This window comes from Eucyclogobius newberryi, unplaced genomic scaffold (assembly GCF_026437365.1).
Source record: "Eucyclogobius newberryi isolate DKJ021-1_F unplaced genomic scaffold, fEucNew1.0.hap1 SCAF_1, whole genome shotgun sequence".
Classification (NCBI taxonomy): Eukaryota; Metazoa; Chordata; class Actinopteri; order Gobiiformes; family Gobiidae; genus Eucyclogobius; species Eucyclogobius newberryi.
In genome coordinates, this window is record NW_027315723.1 from 7474209 (window position 1) to 7500495 (window position 26287).

General features: G+C 42.3%; 2 protein-coding genes across 2 annotated transcripts in view; both read left to right on the forward strand.

Moving 5' to 3' along the window:
• The first annotated feature begins 484 nt into the window (after positions 1–484).
• ints7 (integrator complex subunit 7) lies at positions 485–22584 on the forward strand. The gene is made up of 20 exons (XM_072454066.1): positions 485–663; positions 3123–3252; positions 4177–4323; positions 5361–5498; positions 5572–5618; positions 5752–5951; positions 6055–6177; positions 6369–6486; positions 6558–6692; positions 6790–6887; positions 8758–8997; positions 9143–9280; positions 10295–10501; positions 12954–13148; positions 13961–14064; positions 14482–14550; positions 19839–19971; positions 20043–20141; positions 21453–21638; positions 22237–22584. Exons 1-20 carry the CDS (start codon positions 570–572, stop codon positions 22513–22515), a joined length of 2880 nt encoding a protein of 959 aa, XP_072310167.1. The 5' UTR covers positions 485–569; the 3' UTR covers positions 22516–22584.
• A 2908-nt stretch (positions 22585–25492) lies between these two features.
• The window catches only part of lpgat1 (lysophosphatidylglycerol acyltransferase 1), a 31792-nt gene continuing 30997 nt past the window's right edge, over positions 25493–26287 (forward strand). The window contains exon 1 of the mRNA XM_072454182.1: positions 25493–25928. The gene's annotated coding sequence lies outside the window, so the exon portion shown is untranslated. The remainder of the gene's footprint in view (positions 25929–26287) is intronic.

The following is a 26287-nucleotide window of genomic DNA, read 5'->3' on the forward strand; positions in this document are numbered from 1 at the left end:
TAGGTTAAAAATTGTAAGTTAGATACTGGTCTGAAAATGTTGAAATTGTAAAAACCTAACTTGCTGTTCTTTAGCGGGGGCCTCACCACTGCCATTAAAGGCAGCAGGAAATACTCCTGTCTGAAGAGAAGAGATGTTTAAAAAGCTCTTCTCCAGAGGTGAGGACTTTGTCAAGCATTAACCAGGACATAATTGTCCAGAGTTTCCTCCAGTAAAGACAAACACTCAGATGTGTTCAAAACAGACCTACGACTTGATCAAATTGTGTTCATCTTCCTAATGAAGAGGCTCGCAAACTGCTCACAGAGAGAGTCAGTGGGAGGTGGGACTATTAAACTATTAAAATCATGTTTAAGAATATGCTCAGTGATTGAGAATATAACTCAATAATAACAACGTCAACATTCCTAAATGTAAGAATGATCTTTACTTTTTTGTCAAAACAGGAAATGTCGAATATGTACTTCCGGTTCGGGAGTGCACGCTGTTTTTTCATCTGTGTTGTTTCTGTTTGAGGGAAAGAAAAGCTCATGAAAGCTCTCCAGTCTTGTCATTAGAAAGTCTCCACCATGGCTCTGTCCACCGCCCGCTCGTTCCTGTCCGAGGCGTGTTATGGCGAGCAGGAACTGGACGCAAACTCCGCTCTCATGGAGCTGGAAAAAGGTGAGATTAATGAGAGTAGCACAGAGCTAACATGTCCTTCCACAGCTATGTACAGTCCATTTCTACAGAGCTAACATGTCCTCCCACAGCTATGTACAGTCCATTTCTACAGAGCTAACATGTCCTCCCACAGCTATGTACAGTCCATTTCTACAGAGCTAACATGTCCTCACACAGCTATGTACAGTCCATTTCTACAGAGCTAACAAGTCCTCTCACAGCTATGTACAGTCCATTTCTACAGAGCTAACATGTCCTCCCACAGCTATGTACAGTCCATTTCTACAGAGCTAACATGTCCTCCCACAGCTATGTACTGTCCATTTCTACAGAGCTAACATGTCCTCACACAGCTATGTACAGTCCATTTCTACAGAGCTAACATGTCCTCACACAGCTATGTACAGTCCATTTCTACAGAGCTAACATGTCCTCACACAGCTATGTACTGTCCATTTCTACAGAGCTAACATGTCCTCACACAGCTATGTACAGTCCATTTCTACAGAGCTAACATGTCCTTCCACAGCTATGTACAGTCCATTTCTACAGAGCTAACATGTCCTCCCACAGCTATGTACAGTCCATTTCTACAGAGCTAACAAGTCCTCTCACAGCTATGTACAGTCCATTTCTACAGAGCTAACATGTCCTCCCACAGCTATGTACAGTCCATTTCTACAGAGCTAACATGTCCTCCCACAGCTATGTACTGTCCATTTCTACAGAGCTAACATGTCCTCACACAGCTATGTACAGTCCATTTCTACAGAGCTAACATGTCCTCACACAGCTATGTACAGTCCATTTCTACAGAGCTAACATGTCCTCACACAGCTATGTACTGTCCATTTCTACAGAGCTAACATGTCCTCACACAGCTATGTACAGTCCATTTCTACAGAGCTAACATGTCCTTCCACAGCTATGTACAGTCCATTTCTACAGAGCTAACATGTCCTCCCACAGCTATGTACAGTCCATTTCTACAGAGCTAACATGTCCTCACACAGCTATGTACTGTCCATTTCTACAGAGCTAACATGTCCTCACACAGCTATGTACTGTCCATTTCTACAGAGCTAACATGTCCTCACACAGCTATGTACTGTCCATTTCTACAGAGCTAACATGTCCTCACACAGCTATGTACAGTCCGTTTCTACAGAGCTAACATGTCCTCCCACAGCTATGTACAGTCCATTTCTACAGAGCTAACATGTCCTCACACAGCTATGTACAGTCCATTTCACTGACAGCAATGCAGTTATCAGGACTACATTAGATGACACGAAGCCACATGTGTACGTAATGAGCAACATGATTTGTAATGATTTATTTTAATTAGAATAGTGCATATGAATCAATGTGTCAGCAACATAAATATGCCTACATTTCATCCATTGTCCTAAGTAAAAAAAAAAACACAAAATTCACACAACAGACTACTTGACATTAAAAAACATTAAACCTATCAGCTGTTTGAAGGTGGGGTAACTTCAGTAACTTGAGTCACAGTTGTGTGTCATCATAGTACACACTCTAATAGACACCACTGTGAGGCTAAACTTAGTCCTGTGTCTTTGTACATCGCAGTTCCTCTGGTTAATGCTCAGGTGCTTATTCCACAGTGCATATATTACGATTTTGCAGACTTTAAAATCAGAAAATGCCTTATATGTTTAAAGTTTAATAAGTTAATAACAAGTTTATAACAAGTAAGTTTAATAACATTGGACATTTTCTTCACATGTACTTACTCCAAGATACTAATTATGTTCAACTACATCTAATGCTCTCCATTGACCAAGACGGATGGCTGTTCGCTCCTGCTGGCTGTCATGAGAAGAACATGCAGACTGTTTTATTTAGTATTAATGTGAAGGCAAGAGTGTTAGAGCCAGTGAACTACTGGCAACATGGCTCCAGAGAGGATTGCAGCAGTGTCGGCAAATGCATAAATCTGAGTGATATTGAAGTTATTCTTACCACCACCATGGGGAAATTGTAGTCTTGCAATTGTAACGTAGAAGAACAATACAAACAAATATCAATAATAATGAAAAAACAGACAAAAAGGTGAGTGCAGAAAAGGTGATTTGCAGGTGCTCTTCAAGGACAAGGCCATTATGGACACACAGATGAAAGACAGTCCATGTTAATAGAGGATTTTTTTTATTTTTACCCTACAGAGTGCCTAGGATTCCTTTTATGACTGCTGTCACCTCATCTGGTAACAATATAGCAAGTCCGTCATCTGTGTGTCAACAATATTCAAAATAAATAAGGATTCAAAATTGGCCTATTAGTACAGACTTCACAAAATGTCTACCTTTTCACATGATATGGCCCTGCAAGAAAAGAAAATGACATTCCATTTAAAATGCAAGGTAAAGCATTACAAAACTGTGGACAAAGAAAAAGGACTGTAGCTAACGCTAACTTGTCTTGTGTTGCAGGCCTGCGCAGCGGTAAACTGGGCGAGCAGTGTGAAGCTGTGGTGCTGTTCCCTAAACTCTTTCAGAAGTATCCCTTTCCCATTCTGATCAACTCTGCCTTTCTCAAACTGGCAGACATCTTTAGACTCGGGTAGGCCTACACGCAATGGCCACTCTTTCATTTTGTCTCACTTTATCTGTAGCAGAGCGATGCTTTTTGGCAGCTCTTGTAAAACATGAAAGAATATGATAGGCCGCGCTCACGCTGCAAGTCAACGTGGAACAAACCTGACAGTGTGAACAGCCCATTTCTTCAGCCAATCATCTTTTAATGTGAACTTGGCCCCTTCGTTATGCGGGGCTGAATCGGATACAAATCTGATCTCGTTCTACGTGACTCTAAGTGAATTTTTTTACTGGCAAAGGCAGAAATTAAACCGATGAAACATTTAAAACGCCTGCCTGACAACAGCAGTTAAGAAAGTATGTTTTAACAAAATTAAATCATATTTTTTGGGGGAAAGTATGTCAAAAATTAAATATCTATCTAATTTGGACAAATTTGAGATGATTCTATTTTGATAAATGGTGTTAATAGTAGAAAAAGCTTCAGTTGTAGTCATCTGGACTCAGTTTGAAAAAATAGACGTTTCGACTCTCATCCAAGAGTCATTGTCAATAACGTCTCTTGGATGAGAGTCGGGAACTTAAATGGTGTTAAGTCATTTCATAGTCTGTCATCATTTTAAAACGGCAGGACTTCTGGTTTTGGTGTTTCCTCTTTTGCAAATAGACCATTTCAGGACTGCTGGTTTCACACGTATTTATAGCTTTTGTATTTAAGTATTTTATTCTGACACTTTATTTTATGCATGCCTTTTTAGCAGAGTTTTTATATTTTACTATTATAATTCCTTGCTTTATGTTGCACCAAGTTCCTTCTGATGTGTTTTGTTTCACGTATTAAAAGTGTATGTGGTGTTGTTTAGAAACAGATACTAGATATTGTACTACTCGGCAAAAAAAATATATACACGCAAAAAAATAAAATCGATTTGTAATTTTATGTTCACAGGAATAATTTCCTTCGACTCTGTGTCCTGAAAGTAACTCAGCAAAGTGAGAAGCATCTGGAAAAGATCTTGAATGTGGATGAGTTTGTCAAACGGGTGTTTTCAGTCATACACAGCAACGACCCTGTGGCCCGAGCCATCACTCTCAGGTAACGGGACAAACGCAGGCCTGCACAGTTGTATGGAATTTAGGGGCGTCAAGATTATTCGCTTAATCGCTAATGGTGATTATTCGGGGCACAATATGACCATACGATCTAAAAAATAATAACCATTTTGGATGCAAAAATATGTTTCAGTTCTGTCTATACTCCATAAAAGTAACCCTGTAACAGCTTACCAGTATTTATCTGGCTGTTTATGGTATATTACATACTTGTACATGTATTATTAACTTATTAAGCTAGTCACAGAATAGAGGAATTGTGTTCTAATTAGACCATTTGAATGAACGACAATTAAGTGTGTCGGTGTGATCCCTCATTTTTTACATTTTTTACATACAATTAAGTATGTAACGCTCACACATCGCTGCTGTTATTCTCCTCACACTTTGGCCCCACGTGAAGGGGACAGAAATTAGGGCTTTATATCCATCTTCCAAAATAAGTATTGGTATAACATAGTTTTTTCTTTTTTTTTCTTTTTTACATTTTTCCCTCACAAATTAGTCACAGTTTTGTCTCACTTGAGCAGCAGCAGCACCTACATCTATTAAATTAGATCCAGCTGCACACAGTGTTTTAATGAAGTTCTACTGCATAACACTGTGTTATTAAAAGTGTTTAATACAATCCACAGTTTACTGAGGATGTGAAACATGTGTTTAAAGGGGGCATTTTACAATTTTACAGTGAATACAGCAGAAACAGTGACGTAATTAAAAATACATTCTGCGAAATTTGGAATCGATCCAGAATATCTAAGATTTAGAATTGCGATCATTTCATGAATACTTTTTTTACCACCCCTAGTATTGAGCATTTTCCTTTAGTATCAAGAATAAGTCTTCAAAATGTTGTATGTAATTCTTGTATTGTTCATTGTTATTTCAGTCAGCAAATATATGCATCGCAAATCTGATCTTGATCCCAAAGCTTGTCAGAAAAAATATAACTTGTGCAGTCCAAAGATACTTGCTGCTTCCATGTACTTTGTGATCCATCTGTTACACATCTTTGAGCAGAATGCTTGGGAGCCTGGCCTCTATTATCCCAGAGAGAAAAAACGCCCACCACAACATCCGCCAGAGCCTTGACTCGCACGACAACGTGGAGGTGGAGGCTGCGATATATGCTGCTGCGAGCTTCTCCGCTCAGTCCAAGTGAGAGACATGAGACCTAGTACAGCTGTGTCCATAAGAGGACTTCAGTCAAATGTCACATCTGTCATTTCAGAGACTTTGCAGCTGGGATTTGCAACAAAGTTAGTGAAATGATCCAAGGTAATTTCCAACTGATTTGTACTGTACTTAAACCAGCTTAATTAAGTACTTAAGACAATAAAGGACACACTGTGCTACCACAATGTAAAATATGAAATATATGGCACACTACAATAACTGATCTCCCCTTCAGGCTTGGACACTCCTGTGGAAATGAAGCTGAAGTTGATTCCGATGCTGCAGCACATGCACCATGACGCCAGCCTGGCCTCCAGCAGCAGAGAGCTCCTCCAGCATCTAGTGGACTCCTACCCCTCCACGCCCATGGTCATCGTCACACTGCACACCTTCACTCAGCTGGCTGCCTCCTCGCTCATTGACATCCCCAAACAGGTGATGTACTATTACAACACTGTTACATTGACCCCGGTCTCAGTATGTAATATCTCTCTGCTGTGGTCCTTGTGATTTACTTTGTTTGTACTGCTTTGTTCAGCTCCTACTTCTGCTGCAGTATCTCAAAGACGACCCCAGAAAAGCTGTCAAAAGACTGGCCATAAATGACCTAAAGCTGTTGGCTAAAAAGGCTCCACATCTGTGGATGCGAAAGGACACTCAGGTAGCTCTTTTGCAGCACACGCAACACAATTAGTCCATAACAAACGCCATGCTTGAGCTTGAGCTCTCCTCAGTGCACGTTGTACCAGGACCCTCTGTACTGGAGGTCCATGAAGGACTTGTGTAGTCTGACCTTCAGCTCTAGAAGGATACATTCCTATGTGTAAAAGTATTTACTCTGACACCTTTTAGACCCTGTGTGAGTGTGCACTGAGCTGCCCCTACAACAGTCTGAAGCTGGGCATGTTAGCTGTCATCTCCACTTTATCCGGAACTATCGCAATCAAGCTCTACTTCAATAAAACGCCAGGTATGATTTAGTACACACTTTTTTCTATCAACAGTTAAAGTATTAGGATGACACATTTCTGTTGCTCTCAGGTTCATCCTCGGTCCCTCCCAAACTCACAGACCTGGTCAAACTGGCACAAGAGAGCTGTTACCATAGCAACCTGTGGGTGTCGGGTCACGGGGTCGTTGTCCTCACTAACATCACGCTGTGTGGTCCTGACAAAGGTTAGTGTGTGTGTGTGTGTGTGTGTGTGTCTGTGTGTGTCTGTGTCTGTGTGTGTGTGTGTCCGTGTGTGTGTCCTGATGTGGTGTTCTGTTGCAGACATGGTGCAGCTGGAGCAGGACACACTTCTGGCCCTTCAGTCTCTGGTGATGCTCTGCAGTCAGGACCACAGCCTCAGCGCTCAGGCCACGCTCAAAGTAAGAACAGAATGGGCTTGTCTTCATGCTTTGCCTAGAATGTTCCATACTATGGCATTAAGGTTACAGATCTACCTTGTTTACTGTGAGAATGTTTGATTTTCAAGGGTTCATTTTTTAGCAATAAAACAGTTGTAGTTAAATAAATGCCACACTGTGGAACTTCTAGGCAAAGCAAAGAATTCTCCATGAGCTGCTGTGACACGGTGCATTTTTAATATAAATGTTGAATACATACCTTAATTTAACAACATGGATTCTCTACATTATTTAACTTTTAGTATTTGAGACACTATTTTGACTCTATTGCAATTCATGTACAGTCTTTAGATTTATTTTAGAGATAACTAAAACTATTTACAGTGATCCCACGTTTATCGCGGGGGTTACGTTCCAAGAAGAACCCGCGGGAGTCGAAATCTGCGAAGTAGAAACCTTTATTTTTTTACAGTTATTATACAATGAAATACTCCATAAAACATTGAAGCTCACGCGCACCGCTCTCACCGGCCTCTCACACGTGCCGCTCTCACCGGCGTCTCCCGCAGCTCACACGCGCTGCTCTCACCGGCCTCGCAAACTTCAATTTGGCAAGCGGTTTTACGTACGTGTACATATTAATCCATAACGTTATTGACACACAGGTAGAGAAGACGCGGAGAGACTGTTTAGCCAATCAGAATGCAGAACACAATGCATGATGAAAATCCGCGAAGCAGCGAGACCGCGAAAAGTGAACGGCGATATAGCGAGGGATCACTGTACAGTGTGATGACGCTTAGGCAATCATTGTTTTAATCATTTGATTTAATATAATTTTTTGAGTATAAATATCACTTGTTGCTTCTACTGATCAATAAGAGCAGAGATACAACTTGAAACAATATTGCTAATGTTCAATTTGTTTTTAAGACTATGGGGTTAGACGGTAGACTATGGGGGCAGACGGTAGACTATGGGGGCAGACGGTAGACTATGGGGGCAGACGGTAGACTATGGGGGCAGACGGTAGACTATGGGGGCAGACGGTAGACTATGGGGTTAGACGGTAGACTATGGGGGCAGACGGTAGACTATGGGGGCAGACGGTAGACTATGGGGGCAGACGGTAGACTATGGGGGCAGACGGTAGACTATGGGGGCAGACGGTAGACTATGGGGGCAGACGGTAGACTATGGGGGCAGACGGTAGACTATGGGGGCAGACGGTAGACTATGGGGTTAGACGGTAGACTGGGGGCAGAAAGTACACTATGGGGGTTAGACAGTACACTATGGGGGCAGAAAGTACACTATGGGGGCAGAAAGTACACTATGGGGGTTAGACAGTACACTATGGGGGCAGAAAGTACACTATGGGGGCAGAAAGTACACTATGGGGTTAGAAAGTACACTATGGGGTTAGAAAGTACACTATGGGGGTTAGAAAGTACACTATGGGGTTAGAAAGTACACTATGGGGTTAGAAAGTACACTATGGGGGCAGAAAGTACACTATGGGGGCAGAAAGTACACTATGGGGGCAGAAGGTACACTATGGGGGCAGAAGGTACACTATGGGGGCAGAAGGTACACTATGGGGGCAGAAGGTACACTATGGGGGCAGAAAGTACACTATGGGGGCAGAAAGTACACTATGGGGGCAGAAAGTACACTATGGGGGCAGAAGGTACACTATGGGGGCAGAAGGTACACTATGGGGGCAGAAGGTACACTATGGGGGCAGAAAGTACACTATGGGGGCAGAAAGTACACTATGGGGGCAGAAAGTACACTATGGGGGCAGAAGGTACACTATGGGGGCAGAAAGTACACTAGTCTAGTACGGTATACGCTTTTATTTATTCATTTATTTATTTGTGACTTCCAGACAGCTCTCACCTCATTAGTCAAGCTTTTGAAGAACCGCCCTCATCTCAGCCAATCGGCGGTGGAGTTCCTGTTGGGCCAGCTTCACGTGGCCTGTGATTGGTCGTGCGTGTCCATGTGCCACGCCCTCGCCGCTATCGCCTCCCACCTGCCCGTGCTGGGAGACTCCATGCTGGGAGACCTGCTGGACCTGTACAGAGTGACCAGCAACTCCTCCACGGACAAGCAACAAGAGCTCCTGGTGAGTTTTACCTTTAGTTTAGTCCGATACCGCGACACTCGGGGCCCGAGGCAACTTGATGTATGTGTCCTACGTGTACTGCCACATACACATCGACGCAGTAACCGTACTGCATCTACAAGAGCCCTGACCTGTTCTTTTGTAGGTGTCCTTGGCCACAGTGATCTTCGTTGCCAGTCAGTCCTCCCTCTCGGCGGAGGTGAAGGTGGTTATAAAGCAGCAGCTGGAGAGTGTGGCGAATGGCTGGACCGTGTACCGCATCGCACGCCAAGCTTCACGAATGGTAACGCTTTCTGCAATGTTAAATCACGAAAATCAGAAAATGTTGCTTCAATATTCATTTCAAAACCATTTGGCCTCTGTTATTATATTATGAGGATCCTAAGGCACAGTTATCCACAACATAATGATTTTATATGAACGTCTCTAGTCGTGAGTGCAGAAAACGGTTATCGTTTTAATCAGTACTCAAACTACATCCCAAAACAAGCAACAAAATGAGCATGATGTCAGTGCTGTAGCTGATTTTAAGAGACTAATCACAATGAGATTGAGATTTTTTTCAATAAAAAAAACTGCAAATATAAACCACAATCAATCAGTCTTTATTTATAGAGCCCTTTACAACACTCAAAGTGACTAAAGTGCTTCACAATAAAATCAAGCAATACAAAACATAAAAACTAATTAAAAACAAACTGTACAAAATAAAGTGTCACTACATTACAGTGTTAAAAGCCAGTCTGAATAAATATGTTTCAAGCCTAGATTTAAAAAGGTTCAAGTCTGCGATGGTGCGCATGTCAGGGGGGCATGTCGGGGGGTCCCAGACTGTCGTTCCAGAGTCTGGGACCAGCGACAAAGAAGGCTCGATCACCCCACAAAACATAGACCACGACCAGAGAGCAATGGACAAACCCAAAAGTGCATAAGCAGCACACATTTACAGAAACAGAAACAGAATCACGACACATTCAAATCCAGATAGTGGTCCCACTTTGTCCAAAGTCTGTTCAAATTGTCCAGCTCCAAATAGAGTCCATGTTTGATTTATTTCCCCCACTATAATATCCGTCCAGTCCTTGATTGAAGGTGCAGATTGGGTCAATTTTTTGCGATGTTCTTTTTTTGAAAATTATACAAATTCCACCAAATATAGCATCACGATGTTTTGGAATATTGATGTTTTGTCACATGACCAGTCTATGTAATAAATTAATATGATCGGTCCAGTGTGTTGTTCTTGAGGTCTCCCTGACTCCACTGTTCCTCACCGCTCCACGTGTCCCTTCTCCAGGGCTGCCATGAATTGTCCAGTGAGCTGTACCAAAGCCTGCGCACACGCGTCGCCTCCGAACACTTCTACTTTTGGCTCAACAGTCTGAAGGAATTCTCCCAGGCCGAGCAGTGCCTCAGCCACATCCAGGACGGCGACTACAGTGGAGCCATGAGCGCCATCGCCGAAGCCCTCAGGTCCTACCAGAAGGGCATCGCTTCACTCACAGTAAGCAGCACGTGGATATCACACAGTAAACCTGCTGATTCTACTCTGGAATTAGAAGTGGCAGCTCTACTGTCAACAAAATATTATCTTAGGAGTTTTGACCAGATGTGAAAATAACATATTGCAAATATTTTTTATGTATGGCTTAAAATATATATTTTTTTTCCCTCCGGAGATTCGATTATTATTATTGTTTCTGTTTTAATTTAATTTTACCTTTTGTGGGTGAGTAACGTTTTCATTAACTTTTAACTAGAAATATATTTTAACTATACAAAATGTTTGACTTAAAACGGGACATACTGTTCTGTATGTTAAACCATAAAAATCTGAGAGATATAAACCATAAATCAGGTCAAAACATCTGCGTTTTGATACATAATTTCATTAGCAAAGTCTACTTTGCAAAAAAGGAAATATTTAGAACGCTCAAATTACTTAAAGGTTGAATGGACGATTTTTTGGCCCAAATCTGAGTCTTATTTCCTCGTGGCGTGGACTGCCGATTAGTCCTGCCACGTATCAATTATAAAACGCACCTACCGCTCACCTGCAGCCTCGTGCGGCTCGTGTCTAAGCGCATTGATCTATCATAATATAGTTCCCTCAGTGTACGGGACAAAATTAGGACGGAGAAAGACAGTTCGAACTGACGCAGAAGAGACGGAAATCTACGGGAGACAAGAGATGCGATGCGATCCGTCGCGCTAATAAACAAACGCACGTGTGTGTTGTATCAGTCCGCACGGGGGAGTGCACATGCGCACTTCCTCCTGCGTTCTCAAATCGCCGAAAAATCGTCCATTGCGCCTTTAAGTATGTAGGATATGAATATTATTATTATTTTTTTATTGGATTATTTTTCTTGTTCTGTGTGTGTGTGTGTGTGTGTGTGTGTCATATGTGTAGTGTGTGTGTGTCATATGTGTAGTGTGTGTGTGTCATATGTGTAGTGTGTGTGTGTGTCATATGTGTAGTGTGTGTGTGTGTCATATGTGTAGTGTGTGTGTGTGTCATATGTGTAATGTGTGTGTGTGTCATATGTGTAGTGTGTGTGTGTGTCATATGTGTAGTGTGTGTGTGTGGGTTTGTGTGTTTGTCATATGTGTAGTGTGTGTTTGTGTGTTTGTCATATGTGTAGTGTGTGTGTGTGTGTGTGTTTGTGTGTTTGTCATATGTGTAGTGTTTGTGTGTTTGTCATATGTGTAGTGTGTGTGTGTGTCATATGTGTAATGTGTGTGTGTGTCATATGTGTAGTGTGTGTGTGTGTCATATGTGTAGTGTGTGTGTGTGGGTTTGTGTGTTTGTCATATGTGTAGTGTGTGTTTGTGTGTTTGTCATATGTGTAGTGTGTGTGTGTGTGTGTGTTTGTGTGTTTGTCATATGTGTAGTGTTTGTGTGTTTGTCATATGTGTAGTGTGTGTGTTTGTCATATGTGTAGTGTGTGTGTGTGTGTTTGTGTGTTTGTCATATGTGTAGTGTGTGTGTGTGTGTGTGTTTGTGTGTTTGTCATATGTGTAGTTTGTGTGTTTGTCATATGTGTAGTTTGTGTGTTTGTCATATGTGTAGTGTGTGTGTGTGTGTTTGTGTGTTTGTCATATGTGTAGTGTGTGTGTTTGTGTGTTTGTCATATGTGTAGTGTGTGTGTGTGTGTGTTTGTGTGTTTGTCATATGTGTAGTGTGTGTTTGTGTGTTTGTCATGTGTAATGTGTAGTGTTTGTGTTTGTAATGTGTAGTGTGTGTGTTTGTCATGTGTAGTGTGTGTTTGTGTTTGTAATGTGTATATGTGTGTGTGTGTGTTTGTCATGTGTAGTGTGTGTTTGTGTTTGTCATGTGTAATGTGTGTGTGTGTCATGTGTAGTGTGTGTGTGTGTGTGTGTGTGTGTCATGTGTAATGTGTGTGTGTGTTTGTCATGTGTAATGTGTGTGTGTTTGTCATGTGTAATGTGTGTGTGTGTGTGTGTGTGTGTGTTTATCATGTGTAATTTGTGTGTTTGTCATGTGTAATGTGTGTGTGTGTGTGTGTGTGTGTGAGTGTGTGTTTGTCATGTGTAATGTGTGTGTGTGTGTGTGTGTGTTTGTCATGTGTAATGTGTGTGTTTGTCATGTGTAATGTGTGTGTTTTCATGTGTAATGTGTGTGTTTGTCATGTGTAATGTGTGTGTGTGTCATGTGTAATGTGTGTGTGTGTCATGTGTAGTGTGTGTGTGTGTCATGTGTAGTGTGTGTGTTTGTCATGTTAATGTGTGTGTGTGTGTGTGATTGTCATGTGTAATGTGTATGTGTGTGTTTGTCATGTGTAGTGTGTGTGTGTGTTTGTCATGTGTAATGTGTGTGTGTGTGTGTTTGTCATGTGTAATGTGTGTATGTGTGTTTGTTATGTGTAATGTGTGTGTGTGTGTGTGTGTGTGTTTGTCATGTGTAATGTGTGTTTGTATCTGTGTGTGTATAGGCTGCCAGCACGCCCCTGTCCCCCCTGAGCTTCCAGTGTGACCTGATGAAGCTCCGCATGGACACGGTGCAGGCCCTGTCCCAGCTGCTCTGCACCTGTAACAGTCTGAAGACCAGTCCTCCACCAGCCATCGCCACCACCGTCGCCCTGACCTCAGGGAACGAGCTGCAGCGCTGTGGGCGCATCTCTATGCAGGTCAGACAAATTAGAAACGCATCAGAAGCATATTAAACATGAATATGTCGGCTATTAAATGGACAAAGCGCATGTTCCACAAACTCCCCTCACTGAGAAGGCTGTCTATGTGAATCATGTTTTATAAAAAGGTGAATCATGTTTTACAGTCCCCCACATGAGGCTGCTCTGTTTGACCTGCCACAGTTCTGCAGTTTACTGAACATGCTGCTCTAAGGCTTTGGGGCCAAACTATTGACACATTAAAAAACACATTTTAAGAATTGAATAAAGAGAAATTGAGAGTGATAAAATGTTGTGCTTCAAAGAAATGTTACAGTGGTGAAATCGAATTGTTTTTTGTCATCCACCTGTAGGGCACAGGTCTAAAGACCGGCTTGGTGTAGTCTGACTAGTGTGAGACCAGTGGCTCCATAGGACAGATGTGAGAGGATCAGAGAATTTAAAAACATGAAAACACACTCGGGGTGTTTCTAAGAATGAATGCTTGATCTGTTAGTTTTTCACAGTTTAGCTTGACTTTTGAAATTTAACTGGGAGTCTAGAATTATTCCTACATATTTCTCCTCAGGTACTTGATCAATGTATTTCCCTCCATTTTTTAAATAATTGGGGCTATTTTGATGGGGGGGGGGAAGTAAATACACTTGGTTTTCTTGGTGACCACTCTCACATCTTTGTCTGTCTATTGATCTTGTATTCTCTCCACATGGAACATAATAACCTACTACCAAGGGGTTGCGACATACAGTTTACTAGTCATGTGGAAGTCATGTACATCTAATGGAACATCTCTAAATGTGCGTCTGCAGATGAAGGTGTGCATGGATGAATTCCGAAGTCTCGCCGCTCGATATGCCGACCTCCACCAGTCTTCGTTTGACGCGGATTTTGCCACTTTGCGGAACGTGGAGCTGTATCCTTGTTCTCAAGTGAGAAAGTTGCTCAAAAAAGTGAAACGTTCCTTCTCATTGTCTTATTTCGAATGCCTTCTAGTGGCCAGTCTTATGTATTGCAGCTTATAACTTTAGTGTTTTTTGGTTTTTTTCTGCGGTTACACCTACAATGTTCCTAGTACATAAACTAGAAACGTTGATTGTTTTTAATTTATCTGAAGGTCAAGTTTATACCCAAACAATACCAATGTCTTGGAGGCAACTTTGGCTTATGTGGGATGTGTAATTTTAGTCCAAGTCTGGGTTCTATGTTTGCAGGTATTCTTTGTAAATGAAGGACCTCAAGCCTGGCATCTGGACCCCTAGACCACCACTAAACTACCATGTACCACTATTACCTGTACTTTTAGACTGAATGTTCTTAACTTACTAACCAGACAACAACAGAGCTGCTTGTTGGTGTCTCATGTAATTGAAGCTCTGATACTCGACCCCCAGGCTGCAAGGTAAAAGTCACAAGTGTTAATCTTCAGTAACCTCTGCATTAAAGTGCATATGTCAGGTTTTCATGTTGTGGAGAAAGTTTAAGAATCCCTGTCATTAATAATAACAGTTTCTTGATGAAAAGCTTCCTGCTTCCGAAGAGTGCACACGCTTTTTTGCTCGCTCCGCTTGCTATCGCTGCTTTCCTTATTTATTTTGCTTTTTAATCAGTTTTTGTCTTCCAAACATTTTTGCTTTAGACTTTTTCAAGTAAACCAAGGATTTTAAGAACATTTTTCCAGTTTTAACGACATATCTGACGCCAGCAACATGTCCGTGAGAAGAAGGGAGAAAGACTGTGAACGCTGTCGGAAATATCAACAAGAAATTAATGAGCTGAAAACACGGATATTTGTTTTGGAATCTGAAAAAGTTCTTCACGATACAATTCCTGTGTCAACCGACGGTAAGAAGAGCACACTTTTTACAAGAAAAACTGCTACTTTCAACCTAAACCGCAGTGACTCTGTGTCGTTTCCAAAACTGTCTAAAAACCAGAAAGACCAGGCTGTTTCTTGGAACAAACTTGGAGCAAAGCCTAAACGATACAAAGATAACGTGAAGTCACCTAAAATACAGCTCACCAACAGATTTTTACCACTTTCAGAGATGGAATTAAATGAAAAAAGGAAAGATGACGTGGCCAAAATACAGCAAGGAGGAACTGTGCCACAAGCCAAGGTCACGGAGATTGTTTTAGTTGGGGACGGCGCGATAAGTCACGTGACGCATGAAAAGATAAACACACATTCTTTTCCAAGCGCCACTGTTTCTGAGATAACGTCACTCCTTCCAAATATTATGGCTAAGCATGGAGGAGCTAAACAGCTGATTGTGCACGTGGGTGCAGTGGACATACGGCGGGAACAGACTGAAGTTTTGAAAAAAGACTTCTTGAAGTTATTCGACGTGCTTGATAAAATGGAAATCAAAACATTCATAAGTGGACCTCTTCCAAACATCGACAGGAGGATAAACAAGTTTAGCCGGCTTCTTCAGCTGAAAACATGGCTGTCCAAAGAGTGTTCCCCGAGAGGACTACACTATATTGAGAACTTCTATCTATTCTGGAAACGAGAGGACCTGTTTAAGAGAAATGGCCCCCACCTATGCAGAGGTGGAGTGAGGGTGCTGACAGAGAACCTGCTCCACGCTCTGAGGCATTGGACTGGGCCTGGACAGGGTCCTGAGCAGATAGTTAGAGAAGAGAGGAATGAGAGAAGAATTCCTGCTCCATCAGCCAGAGACCGAGCCAATGTTTCAACATCAAAAGCACCACAACCTCAGCCTCCACCAAAGGATTCATCAGCAGCTGCTCCACCACCACCAGCAAAGGATTCAGCTCCAGCTGCTCCACATTCACCTCCACCGCCTCCAGCAAAGGAACAATCTTCAAAGGCCTTGGACCCATCTGTGACAAGCCCAACAACATCCCTGTCATCGCCCCTGCCTTCACACCAGCCCTGGGTTCCCCCTGCAACATCTACTCCCACTAAAGATTCATCATTCTCCTTCTCATCTCCACTCTCACCCATGGGCCTTCCCAGCCATTTTGAAAGTCTGATCAAATCAGGCATTAAGATGGCTCCACTCACGCCCAATATAGCAAGGGCTATGCCGACTACACCAACAAAAGCCCCACCACCCATCCCCCCTCGCCTCTCACCTGGTCCCAAACTCTCCTTGGCTACAAAAGCCCCACCACCCATCCAACCTCGCCTTTTACCTGGTATCTCCCATAGCTAGGATGCACTGGGTCTCAGCGTTGCCGGGACTTATTGTCACATTAAAAATCAAACCAACCCGGGGCCCTATGTAAAAAGAGCCCCCCCTAGTGCTATTTCTGTAGTCACATCATCACACAGATGGAAAAACAAAATGCGAGTCAGGCCCAATCTGAGAAATGTGATTCATATTCCCTGTGAAAAGATAAAGCCCAGTCTCACTGAAACTAGTCTGAAACTTGCTGTGCTAAATGTCAGATCCTTATGTAACAAATCTCTCTTAATTAATAATTTTATTTCTTCTTATAATCTTGATTTTATGTTTTTAACTGAAACATGGCTTGACAAAAACACAGGAAATGTAGTTCTGGTAGAATCTGCTCCACCCAACTTTAAGTTTGAATCTGAAACACGAGAAAACAAAAAAGGGGGTGGAGTCTGTGCTGTCTTTAGAGATGAAATAATTACCCGCAGGTTGTCTTTTGGGGTGTTTTCATCATTTGAGTATGTATCCTTTAAAATGGAGCTAAAACGGTCTCCATCCATTCTCTTCATTGTTTTATACAAGCCTCCCCAGCACTGCCAAAGTTTTATTGATGATTTTACTGAGATGCTTTCAGTCATATGCACAGACTTTGATGGTTTGGTCATTACAGGTGATTTCAATGTGCATGTTGATAATATTTGTGACAGAAACGCTAAAGAGCTTGATGCTGTCCTTGAAACCTTCAGTCTTACTCAGCATGTGAGAGGCCCCACCCACAGCAAAGGACACACTCTAGATCTCATAATTACAAAGGGGGTAAATATTTCAAATGTTAATGTGATCGATGTTGCTCTGTCTGATCATTTCTGTGTCTTCTTTGACCTGTCTGTTTCTCCCAAACCTCCGGTTGGTCCTGCAGTTGTTCAGAGGAGACACATAAGTGATGGCACAGGTGCACTGTTTATGGAAATGATAAACTTTGAAAATGTCTCATGTTCTAATGTAAATGATTTGTTGAACTCTGTTACATCTAGTGTTTTGAATGTTCTGGACACCATCGCCCCTATAAAGGCTAAAATGGTTAAAAATAAGCAGAAGGCGCCGTGGAGAAATGATGATTCGGTCAGGGCACAGAAAAGGGAGTGCCGCAGGGCCGAACGGAAATGGCGCAAGTCAAAGCTCCAGGTTCAAAAAGAGATTTACAAAGAAAAGCTGAACATGTACAACCTAATCTTATGTAGAACTAGGGAAAGATATTTTTCTGAAATAATTGGAAGCTGCAGTAAAAACTCGCGTGTCCTGTTTGCCACAGTAAACAGATTAACAAACCCTCCAGCTCAGCTGCCATTAGAACTCATTTCCACATCCAAGTGTAATGAGTTTGCATTATTCTTTAATGACAAAGTTCAGGGCATTAAAAATGCTATAAATCCCACAATGCAAAAAATTACCCTAAAACCACCAAGACACTTAGAGCTAACTCACTTTGCACCAGTAACTGACAAAACTGTCCATGAGATCATCACCAGTCTGAGTTCATCTACATGCTGCCTTGATGTGTTACCCACCAAATTTCTAAAGTCTGTGCTGAACAGTTTGTTAGCACCACTCACTCACATAGTTAACATGTCGCTTCAATCTGGAACATTCCCAATGTCTTTGAAAACTGCGGTCATAAAGCCTCTCCTAAAGAAGAGCAGTCTTGATGCCGCAGTACTGAGTCATTACCGGCCCATCTCTAATCTGCCATTTTGGGGCAAAGTCCTTGAAAAGGTTGTTTACCAACAGCTCACAGATTTCCTCTTAATAAACAACTCATTTGATGTTTTTCAGTCAGGTTTTAGACCTCATCACAGCACTGAGACTGCTCTTGTCAAGGTGACAAATGACATCCGCCTGAACACTGACACGGGCAAAGCCTCAGTCTTAATTCTGTTAGATCTGAGTGCTGCTTTTGACACTGTCGATCATGGGATCCTCTTACAGAGACTAGAGGACTGGGTGGGCATCACTGGCACTGCCCTAAACTGGTTAAGGTCCTATCTGGAAGACAGGAAGTACTTTGTTGAAATTGGTAGCTGTGTCTCAGACCACATGACCCTGACCCAAGGGTCAGTCCTGGGTCCCCTTCTGTTCAACCTCTACATGCTGCCGTTGGGTCAGTTGATACGCAGTGAAAATGTGTCCTATCACAATTATGCAGACGACACTCAGATCTATGTTTCACTATCGGCAGGTGACTCTGGACCAGTAGATTCACTCTGTCACTGCATCCAACAGATCAGTGTGTGGATGCAAAACAACTTTCTCCAGCTGAACTCAGACAAGACTGAAATAATCGTTTTTGGCCACAGAAACAAAGAGAAAGTGTTAGCGGTCACCTCCAGAGTCTCGCTCTAAAACCTACAAACCAAATTAGAAATCTGGGGGTAATAATGGACTCAGACTTGAACTTTAATAGCCACGTCAAATCAATAACATCAGCAGCTTTTTACCATCTAAAAAACATTGCCAAAATCAAAAATATAGTGTCAAAACCAGATTTAGAGAGACTTATCCACGCGTTTGTCTCCACTAGATTAGACTACTGTAATGGCCTGCTCACTGGTCTCTCCAAACGAGCTGTAAAACAGCTGCAGTACATCCAGAACGCTGCTGCTCGGGTCCTGACTAGAACCAGGAAGTATGATCACATTAGTCCTGTTCTCAGGTCTCTGCACTGGCTCCTGTGGCTCAGAGAATAGACTTTAAAGCAGCTCTGCTTGTGTACAAGTCTCTCCATGGCCTAGCACCAAAGTACATCTTGGATATGTTAGTGCCATATGAACCATCTCGGACTCTGAGGACCTCGGGGACCGGCCTCCTGCGGGTGCCCAGAGTCAGGACAAAACATGGGGAATCTGCGTTTCAGTTTTATGCAGCTAAAATCTGGAACAGTCTTCCTGAAGATGTGAGACAGGCTTCAACTCTGACAATGTTCAAATCTAAGCTAAAAACAGTTTTGTTTAGCTGCGCATATGACTGAAGGGATTTTTTCTTTGCGCTCTTCTCTTTTGTTTGTGATTTTATTAGTTTAGAAAATCAGTTGGATTGATAATTTTTAATTTAGTTAATTTTATTGTAGTTAATTTTTATCGTTGCACTCTTCTCTTTTGTTTGTGATTTTATTAGTTTAGAAAATCAGTTGGATTGATAATTTTTAATTTAGTTAATTTTATTGTATTTCTGTAATTTCTTTGTGATTTGAATGCATTTTTCCTGCTGTGTGAAGCACTTTGAATTGCCTTGTGTATGAAATGTGCTCTACAAATAGACTTGCCTTGCCTTGCCTTCTTTTACAATTTTACACACAAAGAACACATTTTTTCTGGCATTCGTTTAACAAAATAAAGATTTAATTTAGTTTGATTTGCCAAAGAACTATTGTGTAAATGAGACAAGATTTGAACCACGTAAAACCTGCGGTTGCTAGGTAACGGTTATGTTTTATTGAAATCCCGATGACCTGCATTGTCCTCTTGTGGTTTTGTGTTCATTGTAGTTTCCAGGACTGTGGTGCGCCCGGCTCGCTGCAGGCAGAGAGTGAGTTCGAGCGCCGAATGCTGTCTGTGTTCACCAAAGTGCTGGAGGAGGTGGAGGGCCTGAGTAAGAAGCACCCCCCCGTCTCATACCTGGTACAGCCTGGACCACCACACACGAGGCCTGCTCTTGTCCGGTTTTACTAACTGTTCCTCTGTGTCTCCAGCACACGAGCTGTCTCTGTGACGCTGTCATTGCCCTGCTCAAGGTCCCTCTGTCCATAGAGAGGTATTTCTTCCAGAAGCTGCAGTCCACCAGCATCAAGGTATTTAACATAATCAACTTGTATCTGCTCTGCTACTGATAACGGTGTATAAATATAGTTATAAATGCAATCTTGCTATGGATCTTGATGTGAAAATGGCCTGCCTCCAAAATACAATGTGCTGTGTGCACATCCAGAATTAAATTAAATTTATGTAGGAAGCTTGTGACAAATGTTTTTTACAGAATCTCATGTCCCCCCAACACATACTAACAGGACAGGTTAAACCTGTCCTGTTAGTATGTGTTTTTGGGCCCATGAAGTGGGCAGCAGCTCAGAAGGCAAGAGGAAGGAGGAAAAACATGTCCGTAACGCTCTCTCAGCCTGTGATTACCCTGCTTTGGCTCTTCAAAAAGTTAAAAGAGCCAAAAAGCAAAAGAGCCAAAAAGCAAGACAAAAAAGGACAAAAGGGAAGTCTCTATCTCTTGTGTGTCTGGACTCTGAAAAACTGCAAATGATTTAGATATCCCTGTTTATTTTAAACCACCACTTTAAGACAAAAACTGGTTCATCTTAAGGACAAGATGCCGACACAAAAACAGAGCAATGTAGTGTTTTCTATCCAATGCAGTGAGGAAAGTTGTAAAGAGTGTTACAGGTGAGACTAAACAGCCACTGCACAAGAGGCTTTATCAACACAGAAGACAAGCAAATTCAGGATTACAGAGCATCGTACATCTTCATCTTAAAGCCACAAACCACTCTTTTGAAGACGGTGATGTAAAGATTCTTTGCAGGAGAAGAGATGGTTTGAAAGAGGAGAGAATCCCTCTTTAATGGCTCAATTTATCTGGAATATACAGCAGTATTTTGAAGCCATGCGGCGGGATGAACCTTGGGTCAATCAGATGTTAATCAGGTACTCATCAGTGATGAGAGGGCTGCTATGGCCCATTACCCGGCTGCAAAGAAGATTAGTTTCAGGTGAAATTTAAAAACAATACTAACAAATAGAAAAACAGGACAGGCTATTTTCAGGAGGCTCCGCCCGGTGGGCAGGGGTTACTGTGAGAAGGAGAAATATTGGAGTTTTAAAACGAGATCCACAGATTGAGAATGACTCTTGGATGAGTCGAAACATCTTGTATTTCAAAAAATGGTGTTCACATGACGTGAATCTTTTTCTACAATGGATCACTCCTGGACAAATGAGGGATTACGCTGACTTTTTTATGATGGACAATATACTGGATATTCTAATTGTGCATCTCTAAAACAAACCACTGCAATACTGTACATTTCCCCATGTATTTCCCACCTTGAAAACCTTGCATTTCTAATAGATGTCTGTGTTTGTGCTTTGTTCCTCAGTTGGCCTTGTCCCCTTCTCCGCGCTCGCCTGCTGAGCCCATCCCAGTGCAGAGCAGCCAGCAGCTGACTCTGAAGGTGGAGGGCGTAGTGCAGCACGGCTCCAGCCCCGGACTCTTCAGAAAGATCCAGTCTGTGTGTCTGAGCGTGACCACAACACTGCAAAGCAAGAGTGGAGCCGACCACAAGGTAATGTCAGCGTTTTTGAGCTGTTGTCCATCGCTCTATTCCTTTATTTTTTTTGCACACAGTTAGGCCTGTTGTACCTCACACTGGGAGTTTCTTTTTCACCTAATCCTCAATCTCTCACCTCAAACCGGCCCTACCTTCCCAGCAGAAAACTGCCTGTATTTTACAAACTTCTAATAATTATACATTTCAAGTTTGTTTGACATTTGCAGTTTCAGCTTTGGGAGGTGTGATCACATTTTGTGCAGAACATTTTCGCAGTAAAGTGTTCAAAAAAAGCTTTTACGTCTTTACTTTAAGCAAGCGGTCAGCTCAAAATAAATGTGCAGGAGATTCAAGGCCGATATGCCAAAATATGCTATCTGCCCAATTTATCTGTCTGTTTATTCATGTTGTTTGTTTACCCCTACTATACTTATAGCGAATATACTCCCTACTTCGAGGTAACAAAAAACACTACATGTTTATAGAAGATTTAGTTTTGAAGACTGTAGTTGCCCATCAAAATCCAAGAAACGACAATTAATTGATGTGTTTAAGCTGTTTAAGCTGTTGTAAAGTGCATCTACTTGAATGTCCCCTCTGCCCGTCTCCGCAGGTGGCTTTGGACGCCAAGACCAACGAGATGGAGCAGCGCGTGGAGCCTCACAACGATTACTTCAGCACTCAGTTCCTCTTAAACTTCAGCGTCCTGGGCACACACGCCGTCACTGTGGAGGCGTCTGTGGTGGACCAGAGCGGCACCGAGTGGAAGACCGGCCCCAGGATGAGTCTCTGTGTCAAGTCCCTGGAGGACCCCTACTCCCAACAGCTGAGGTTACAACTGCAGCAGGGGCCCCAGACGCAGACACAGAGAGGGCCCTTCCTTCGCTTTTAGACTGTCTTCTCCTCTTCTCTCCATTTGTAAATTGCTCAACTGTTTTTATTAAAACTTAAATGATAAATATTTGTGGTTTATTTGTCCATGTTACTAGTTCTAGTGGTTTCAATCTCGTCTGAGTGAGTTGGCACAGGAAAGTCATCTGATGTTTAAACCTGCCTTAGGTGAATGGTGACCCTAAATATCCCAAATGTAGGAAATGTATAGAGGTAATTCCCCTGTTGCCATAGCAACCATACTGAAAACGATCCAAAATCCATATAATGTACACAACAGTTAAGATTTGACAAACAATAATACCACAAAACATTTTGTTGAATGATCTAAACTGTAAGAAAAGTGTCAGTTGTTGCTTTTAATGGCGGGTAACAGCAAAGGTGCATTTACTGCTGTCTTCTTTAGACTTCAGCTGTCAATTGTCTGTTTTCAACAGCACGTCGCATACTGATGACATCATAGAGGGATGTTTTAGAACTTGGTTCTACTTCACAAACTGCAACTTAACAGAAGTAAAAGTATGATAAATATCTACTACTGGCGCTCTCCTACCAAACTAATTCATAATTGTAAAAACAAGAAAACCTATCATATTAAGTATTTTATGTCTATGCTTGACAATTAGTTGACTACAACTACCACCAAACAAAATGTTATGACGTGACTGAGCGACGTGATTTCATACTGATCAAAATTCCTTCTGTATGTTCACATTCACCCAGCAGGGGGCGCCCCAAACCTACTAACGTCTGAAGAGGACAAAATGTGAACTCGCGTCATTAAACTCCTTTTATTGTCAAAATTGAAACTTCCTCGTCAGTATTAAATAAGAAATGGCGTAGACACATTCAAATGGTTTAACAGGCCCATTGCATTATCATTTATTAAATGACTTTAATAAATGATAATACTTTGAAGTAAAATAAATGTTTAGCCTAAACCACTATGGTGATTGAAGCCTGAAATGATATTTGAGTGTGCGCACTTGGCGTTAGGGAACAATCAAATGAGTTTCGTAAAAAAGAGACATTAAAAACGACTCTTCAAAATCACTTTTCAAAATAAAAGCATGCAAATTACATCCGAGGTTTGAAATTGTGGCGCAATATAAAAATCCTTCTTGTGGCATAGTATACATATTAGAACTCACATTATTATTTCAGTCACACCTATTCAAACCCCCAGTGTAGACTGAATGCAAGATGGCCTTGCTCAAGGACACAACAGCAGAATGCATTAGTTATTACCTAGGATAATTAATCACCTCATGTATTATAGTGTCTTGTGAGCATAAGCAGGAGCTATTAAAAATCTGTCAGTGTAAATATGACAAAGTGTAATCCCACAAAGAGTAACATGACGATTGTGAGGAGTAAAGAAGATAAAAATGTAAATTTTCCTGATTTAAAACTATGTGATCAGCCTCTTCTCACCAAAGAGGTCAAATTATTAGTATTATTTTGTCTTGCACAAGCTGTTTTTATTTTATCTTTATTTTTCCCTTCCATTCCTTATTAAGAAATGAGAGGTTCTGTCCATAGGAGTTTTTTGTTTATAAGAGTTTTGTTTATAAGAGTTCTTCTATTAAGAGTGTTTTTTAAACTTCCTATAAGTTATCTGACCCTTTCCTCTGTATCTACCTGCGTTGCAACAATGAAATTTCCCCATGTGTGGACAATAAAGGAATATCTTATCTTAAATACCTGGGACACTTTGTAACAGATGATTGGTGGACTGACAGAGACATCAACTGTATGCCCTGGCTATCATGTTAATTAGAAAGTTTAGTGTGTATTCCCCTGTAGTAAAGTGTTTGTTCAGAGCCTGCTGCACTTTACTGTACACGGCTCCTCTGTGGAGGAACTATGGACGTGGAACCTCCCGCGGGCTTAAAGAGGCTTATAATGACACCTTTAGGCCTCTGCTGTCTGTGCCCAGGTGGCATAGGGCCAATCAGCTGTTTGTGGAAGCTCACATTCCCCCGTGAGGCACTATTAAGTCATTTGACACACAAATTCATGCAGCGGCTGGAAGTGTCTGAAAAAGCCATTATAATGACACTGACCAATCCTCAAATGAGCTCATACATTGACTGCTGTGTTTTGTTTTTTTGTACATTGTCTTATTTTAATTATGGATCACCTTGTGTCTGAATTAACTAAATAATGAAATAATGTACTGACTTGTTCTGGCTGCAATCCTCAAAGAACAAACATTCAAATACAACGTTTCCATTTAGGATTTACACACGGTTTGCAAATCAATATTTTAGTCAAGGAACAGCAGTCCATCAGGTCTTAAGGATCAAGCCAAAACATGTCAAATCAAATCAAATCAAATCAATTTATTTTTGTAAGGCCCAAAATCACAACAACAGTTGCCTCTGAGGGCCACAGGGAGAGATGTCCTGTGTGTAGATTCAAACTGTCTATTTGCACAATATTTCTTTGTATGGCAGTGTTTCCCATTAAAAGTAAACTGCTATTGAGTCAAATTAAATTGTACTTTTTATCATTATATTAACCATATCTACATATAAGTATATTTAATCTTTAAATAAAGGTGACATTTGTACTCCAAATAGTATTCCTTTCTATGGGAATACAACTTCCTAATTACGGATAAAATGGAATTATTAATAGAAAGAATACATCATACAATGTAGGATGCTGGGCACTAAAAACTGAGAAGAAAACACACTGCAATGATTTTTTAATGACTTCATAATCTTTTTAAAATGATATATATTTAAACTCAGTGTGCTGTAAGAAAAGGACAAACCCGCGCTTTTACGCTGAAGGCGCGCCGCCGCTTCCGCTTGTCTCTGTGACGACGATGTCCCTCCGAGAGACATAACGGGACCGAGCGGCGCAGCATCTGGGGACCAAAAGAAAAAAATCTCTGTGGCTCACATTATTCCCATCGCCCGCGCTCGATTCCGCCGCCCTCCCATCCCACCGGACACCCGCTCGCACCCCGGGGCTACGACCTGCCTCCGCCCGCCACGGACGCGTCGCTTCCCCGCTAAACCCCGAACCGCGATGGCGCTGCTGCTGCTGGCGGCATTGCATCCGAGCGGGAGGATTTATCCCAGTGTCTCCGCCTGAGATGGGGCCAGAGTCGCTGCGGCTGAAGCGTTTTTTGTTAGCCAGCTAGCGGGCTTTTCCCCCTCCTCCTCCTTGCTGCATGGACGTGGCTCTACTGGACCGATGGACGCGGTTTTTATGGCACGGTTTGGCGCAGCGTCGTTATCAGGCGTTTCCAGCAGCGGCGGCGGCGTTTTGATAGCGAACATGTCCAGCTCATTTATTAACTAGAGCCGTTCCCAGGTTAGCCGCGCGAGCGATCCTCCACATCCGTCCATCCCCGGCTCGCCACCTTCGTGCTTGGATGATTCAGTGACATTTTCTCGGGTGAGTAACTTGAAATGCGAGGAGTCTCGAGTTGGCCGGTCCTCGATTTTAGGGCGATATTCCGGGCGCAAAACAAGGCGGAAACTGCGCCGTTGTGCCCGACCCCGACGCGCCACGAGCCGCGGCTAACATCTGCACACCCTTCCGCAAAAAGCGTCGCCGCGTGTTTACCACCCGATTCCCCCGCGATCCGACTGTTGGGTTCCGGGGTCGCTGCTGTCCCCTCGCCGCCTTGCTAGCTCCGCGCGCGCGGCTAAACTAGCATGGGCACGAGCGCCAGCCTGGTCCTTTTATGGTGCTGTAGCGCGCTTCAAGCCCCCGTGATGCTATCGCCAGATCAGCCCCCGAGGGCATCCGCG